Genomic DNA, 6,564 nt, shown 5'->3' on the forward strand with positions numbered 1-6,564 from the left:
CATTGGTTTTTGGCGCAAATTCCTCCAAGGGGGGTGGAGCAATGGGACGTTTTTTGAGTTACGCGTGCTTGCTATTCCTCAGGAAGTAACTGGCGGAACCAAACAAAATTTGGTCCACATGTTGCCCCTAACAGGAGCAGGTGCTGATTCAAGTTTGGTGTCAATAGCTCAAACGAGGGTTGAGTTATAGAACGTTTTTTGTCGTCAATTGTGACTGCTGTATCTCAAGAAATAACGAACGGAATCAAACAAAATTTTTTTGACAAGTAGCCCTTAGTGGGTATAAGAGCTGATTTTATTTTGGTGTCAACAGCTAAAAAGGGGGTAGCGCATGTTAAGGCCCATATGGAAATTTGACCAGAAAAAGAGGGCGCTGCGAACGCCACAAAATGCTGATCAAAAAAGCGAAGTGCCTTATGTAGTGATCGAGTGTGGGAGTCGGCAAGAGATGTCCGATCTCCAATTAAATAAAGAGTTTCGAGAAGTGTTACAGTCCACTTTGTGAAGATTTGAGTTTGTGTGGTCAATGTGAAAATCGCCAATACATGTGGTCCGTACGGAGCCGTAGCAGCTTCGGATCCTTTTTAACAGTGCAGTGCAAATATTGAGCTGATAGGGACAATAGCGGATTAAAGTGCCACTAGTCGTCCGAGAGCTGTCAGGTAGGAGATTTATTATTGCATTTATAATCAAATGTTAATTAAATAATTGTGTCAAAATGGATGTCATTTTAGTACATAAAAAAGTGCTTAAATCGGGTATTACAAGGGCATCTAATGAATTAGCTAAAGGCTCTTTCGATAAAATTCAATTAGAGCTCTATGAGAAAAAGTGCACTCAATTTGAAAGTGTATGCTCTAATGTTTTTGAGAAAATATTTGAAACTTGTGAAGAGAACGATATTGATAAATTTATTGATGAACAATGCTCGGTTCAACAAAGTATTGATGAATTATGGGTTGCAGTTAAGCAAAAAATGTCTAAGTTGCCGACTATTGTTTCTACTAATGTCTTTCCTAAACCCGAGGAAAAACCATGTGAAGGTGTTCGCCTACCAAAAATGAATCTTCCTTCTTTTAACGGAAGCATTCAGGACTGGTTGTCTTTTAGAGATCTATTCCTAGCTAGTATACATAAGAACAGTAGCTTATCGGATTCTCAAAAACTTTCGTATTTCAAGTTATCGCTTCATGGGGAAGCTCTGAGAATCATTCAATCAATATCCTTATGTGATGCAAACTATAAATTGGCTTGGGATCTCTTAGAAGAGAGATATTCTAACAAAAGAGACCAAGTATTTGCTAAATTAAGACGGTTCATGTCTATTTCTCCAATACAAAGTGAATCCCCTGCTTCTATTCTAAAATTAGTAGGTACGGTAAATGAATGCATTATGTCCTTGGAAACTTTAGAACAGAAGATTGAGGGTTTTTCGGAAACAATTTTGGCATACCAATTACTTCAGAAATTGGATTCTACAAGTAAATTGTGGTGGGAAAGAGAATGCAAGAAAGATGATTTACCAAAATTGTCAAATCTTATTTTATTTTTGAAGAATTATGCTCGTACTCTTCAAGCTTCGAAAACGTCTGAAAATTCTGGGATTGGGCGGAAGCAACAAAATCAAAAGGTTACGAGTACAATGACCGTGAGTGTTAAAAATACTAATTCAAAGTGTGTGTGTTGCAAATCTAATCAATATCATCATTTAAATAAGTGTACATCATTTAAACAAATGTCTGTGCATGATCGTATTGAGTTTGCAAAAAGATATAAATTGTGCTTCAACTGTCTTTCAAGTGCTAATCATTGTGCTAAATCATGCAATTCTAGTTTCACTTGTAGTTTTTGTTCTAAACGGCATCACAGCCTACTTCATATTTCACAAGTTAGGGGAAAACCTAGAATTGACCTTGAACCTTCTCAAGTGCCTGCTCCTTTAGCGGTGTCAGAGGGAGAAAGGGATGGAGATTTATGTGCTTCTCCCCATCATCGGATCTACTTTAAATGCTGATGCGAAGAGTTTTGAATTCGCAGGGACATCACTTAATAGCGATTACGTGTCAGATTTAAATCATAAGGTTACCATTTTGTCTACTGCAATAGTTTGTATTGCCGATGCTTCTAACAAGCTAATTAAAGCACGAGCCTTGTTGGATAATGGTAGTCAATCAAATTTTTTGTCAGTTGAGCTTGCTGATTTATTACGGATCAAGCGAGAAAGGATAAACGTATCAGTTTCTTGCTTGAGTGGTGTTGCAGTAACTGTGAAATCTAAGCTGACAACTACGATTTCAAATGAAGAAGATTATTCAAGAACCTTGGATTTTCTGGTTGTTTCTAAAATAAATGATCTTGTGCCAGGACAGCATTTTAATTTCCCCTTTTCGGAACTTTCACCAGATATCAAGCTTGCTGATCCTCATTTCAATAAACCGAGACGGATTGATATTTTATTAGGAGCTGAGTGTTTTTATGAGCTTCTCAAAACGGAACAGTTTCATTTCTCAAACTCGAAGCTTATTTTACGAAATTCCATATTTGGATATGTAGCCGGTGGGTGTGTATCAGAAAATGGGTTTTTGGGTACAACATATTGTGGGTTAGTTTGTGATGTTGAGGATAATTTGACTGACCTAATTAAGAGCTTTTGGGAAATCGAAAATTCCTTTTGTGAGTACAGAGCGATAAACAAGAGCAAAGAAGAAATTATTTGTGAAGAGCATTTTTTTAGAAACGCACAAGAGAGACCGTTCCGGTAAATACATTGTTCAGATGCCTTTCAAGGAAAATCCAAACTGTTTAGGAGAATCAAAGCAAATTGCCGTTAAACGTTTGAATTCGCTTTGGAAACGCTTAGAAAGGGATCCTGGGTATTCAAAGCTATACAGAGATTTCATCCGAGATTATGAGCGTTTAAATCACATGGAGCTGGTTAATGAGACTGTAGAACCGGACATTAACTTTTATTTGCCACACCACGGGGTGTATCGTCCAGAAAAGACAAGTACAAAGTTGAGAGTTGTTTTTAACGCCTCACAACCTTCTTCTAATGGAAAATCTTTAAATTCGTTGCAATATAATGGCGGTGTCATTCAAGATGACATATTTTCCATCATGACAAGGTTTAGGAAACATTATGTGGTTTTCATAACGGACATTAAGCAAATGCATAGGATGATTCTTATTGATCCAAATCAAAGAGATTTGCAACGAATTGTTTGGAAAGAAGGTATAAATGAGCCAATTAAAGTTTACAACCTCTCTACAATAACGTACGGGACGACTAGTGCGCCATATCTCGCCACACGGACGCTGAAACAATTAGCGTTAGATGAGGAGAAGGACTTTCGCATAGCAGCGGAAGTCATTAAGACAGATACTTATATGGATGACATTGTTACAGGTTGTCCAGATATAGCTACGGCACGAGAATTGCAACGCCAGTTGAAAGTCTTACTTCAACGTGGAGGTATGAACTTACATAAATGGTCAGCAAACCATGAAGAACTGTTGAGAGATATTTCAGAAGGTGCTGAAACCTACTCGTTTACAGAAGATAGTGAAACCAAGACGTTAGGTATTTTGTGGAACCATAAGTGTGATGAGTTTGCTTTTAAAGTTGCACTGGAAAATTTGGATATTTATACTAAACGTGCAGTTTTATCCAATATTGCCAGAATCTATGATTCGCTCGGTCTGATTGGCCCTATAATCGTCAAAGCAAAGATATTCATGCAAAAATTGTGGCTTCTACATATCGGATGGGATGAGCCATTGCCGGATCAAGAAAGTAAGGAGTGGAAAAGCTTCGTTCAGTCATTGTCAGCAATACAGTGCATTAAAGTTAAAAGATGTATCTTAATCGAAGATGCTGTAGACGTTCAACTAAATGGATTCGCTGATGCTAGTGAAAATGGGTATGGAGCAGCGATATACGTGAAATCTACTGCAGCTACAGGAGAAACAGCTACCCATTTGTTGTGCAGCAAATCAAAGGTTGCTCCTTTGAAAAGAATCTCCATTCCTCGACTTGAGCTTAATGCAGCTGTGCTACTTGCTAAGTTACTTCATAGAGTAATGAAGTCCTTGCAAGTGAGTTTCTCTGAAGTTCATCTGTGGTCAGACTCGACTATTGTTCTGGCTTGGCTGAAAAGTGATCCACACGTGTTAAAGACATTCGTAGCCAATCGCATAGCTCTTCTACAAGAATTGACAAATGGATTTCAGTGGCACCATATTCGTTCAGAAGACAATCCCTCGGATATGGTCAGCAGAGGTCTTGATCCGAGTAAACTTCTTGACAACAAACTGTGGTGGCATGGACCAGACTTGCTAAACCAGGAACTCCTTCGCGACGAGGTTATTGATGATCCTTTACAGCAACCAGTGTTTTGTGATGAATTTAAAACTCAGACTAAAACGAAAAACGTGACTGTGTCCTTATTAGTGAATTCACGTAATTTCTGAGTGACATTCTTAATATTACAAACAATTATGGTAAATTACTTCGTATTCTTAGTTATATTTTTAGGTTTTGCCATAATGCTAGAAAGCTTAGGGAAAGGATCTCAGATGCAATTACGTCTAAAGAATTAAATGAGGCAGAGGAGTCCATAGTTAAACTATGCCAAAGTAAGGCCTTTTATGCAGAAATTTCTGACCTAAGTAAAGGTAAAGGTTATTTCTAATAAAAGTAAATTGAAATCCTTAAATGTGTTTCTTGATGACAAGGGAATTTTACGCGTAGGTGGTAGGTTGAAAAATTCAAATCTTAAGTTCTGTGAAAAACATCCTGCGGTTTTACCTGATAAATCTAAATTAACGCAACTGATTGTTGAGTATTATCATTTGATGCATTTTCATGTAGGTCCCCAATCTTTGCTGTGTTTTGTTCGACACAAATTTTGGCCCATTAATGGAAGGTCTTTGTGCCGTCGTGTTGTTCACAGTTGTGTAACATGTTTTAAGAGTAAGCCTCTTATGTGGAACAAATTATGGGAGACTTACCTTCAGAACGAGTGAATCCAACTTTTCCGTTTAATGTTTCGGGAGTGGATTTTTGTGGCCCTTTCATGATAAAGGTAAAAAATCAGAGAAAGAGTTCGTTGAGCAAAGTTTATGTAGCTATATTTGTGTGTTTTGTCACCAGAGCTGTCCACTTTGAAGTGGTCTCTGACTTGACATCTGAGTCCATTTATTTCCACCCTAAAAAGGTTTTCAGTAGGCGGGGAAAATGTGCTAAACTCTTCTCAGATAATGCAGGTAATTTCGTTGGAGCGAACGCAGAAATAAAAAAGTTGCATAATCTAGTAAAAAAACCAGATGAGAATTTAGCGGGTTATTTAGCTTCCGAGGGAATTGACTGGAAGTTCCTTCCGCCCAGAGCCCCCAACTTTGGTGGTCTCTGGGAGGCAGGAGTAAAATCATTCAAGTACCATCTAAAACGGGTCATGAGAGATCTTAAAGTTACATATGAAGAGTTTGAGACTATAGTAGTTCAAATCGAAGGTATCTTAAATTCACGTCCGCTCACCCCGTTAGCTTCAGATGGCGATGAATTAGATGCACTTACCCCGGGTAATTTTTTAATTGGAAGACCAATAAGCGCCATTGTTGAGCCAGATCTTTTAGATGTAAACGACAACAGGCTTAGTAGATGGCAGAGAGTTACAAAGGTAACACAATACGTGTGGAAAAGGTGGAAAAATGACTACCTCAATGCACTTCAGCAGAGGTGCAAGTGGATGTTTGATAAACCAAACATCAAACTAGGAGCTGTTGTACTAATCAAAGAGGACAATTTACCTGTCTGTAAATGGTTATTAGGTAAAATTGAAAAAGTATATCCTGGTGCTGATGGCAAAATTAGAGTAGTAGAAGTGTATACTTCAAGCGGAGTATACAAAAGATCCATTTCCAAAATATGTATTTTGCCAGAAAATGTTTCTTAAAAATTTTATTGTGTTTTGTTGTGATTTGCATATGTATTCATTGTTCCAGGTGTTTTTATTGTGTAATCTGTGTTTTATAATTCTTTGAGTTATTGAATGTTTTCTTAAAACATGTCAAGGCGGCCGGTATGTTAAGGCCCATATGGAAATTTGACCAGAAAAAGAGGGCGCTGCGAACGCCACAAAATGCTAATCAAAAAGCGAAGTGCCTTATGTACGTGATCGAGTGTGGGAGTCGGCAAGAGATGTCCGATCTCCAAGTAAATAAAGAGTTTCGAGAAGTGTTACAGTCCACTTTGTGAAGATTTGTGTTTGTGTGGTCAATGTGAAAGCGCCAAAACACTAGTCAGCACGACTAAAAGAATATACTGAGTTTAAAGATTAAGAGAGAGAACCATCTCGTCTAATTCTCAATAGCATTTGAGATTGGGCTATGAATTTGAGGAACTTTGTATTATCCATGAATAAGTATATTTGACGAAATACACCTATTTATTTCAATCGTCCTGCTGCGACGTTCTTTGAAACAAAAGGATTCCTAGCTATAGCTTTTCTTTCCAGAGTAAAAATTGCCAATTAAACAGCATTTGCCACACAATAAATCTAATTT

General features: G+C 37.7%; 2 protein-coding genes across 2 annotated transcripts; both read left to right on the forward strand.

Annotated features, from left to right (window-relative positions):
- Nucleotides 1-2,775: 2,775 nt before the first annotated feature.
- Nucleotides 2,776-4,470, forward strand: LOC129224881 (uncharacterized). The gene has a single exon (XM_054859427.1). The coding sequence runs from the start codon at nt 2,776-2,778 to the stop codon at nt 4,468-4,470; it is 1,695 nt and encodes a 564-aa protein (XP_054715402.1).
- A 527-nt stretch (nt 4,471-4,997) lies between these two features.
- Nucleotides 4,998-5,954, forward strand: LOC129224882 (uncharacterized). Its single transcript, XM_054859428.1, has one exon. The coding sequence runs from the start codon at nt 4,998-5,000 to the stop codon at nt 5,952-5,954; it is 957 nt and encodes a 318-aa protein (XP_054715403.1).
- Nucleotides 5,955-6,564: the final 610 nt, after the last annotated feature.

This window comes from Uloborus diversus, chromosome 6 (genome assembly GCF_026930045.1).
Source record: "Uloborus diversus isolate 005 chromosome 6, Udiv.v.3.1, whole genome shotgun sequence".
NCBI classification, from domain to species: domain Eukaryota; kingdom Metazoa; phylum Arthropoda; class Arachnida; order Araneae; family Uloboridae; genus Uloborus; species Uloborus diversus.

What these genes read in the sequence shown, in the direction of transcription:
- LOC129224881 (XM_054859427.1), top strand. Translation starts at nt 2,776, where the DNA reads ATGCCTTTCAAGGAAAATCCAAACTGTTTAGGAGAATCAAAGCAAATT.
- LOC129224882 (XM_054859428.1), top strand. Translation starts at nt 4,998, where the DNA reads ATGGGAGACTTACCTTCAGAACGAGTGAATCCAACTTTTCCGTTTAAT.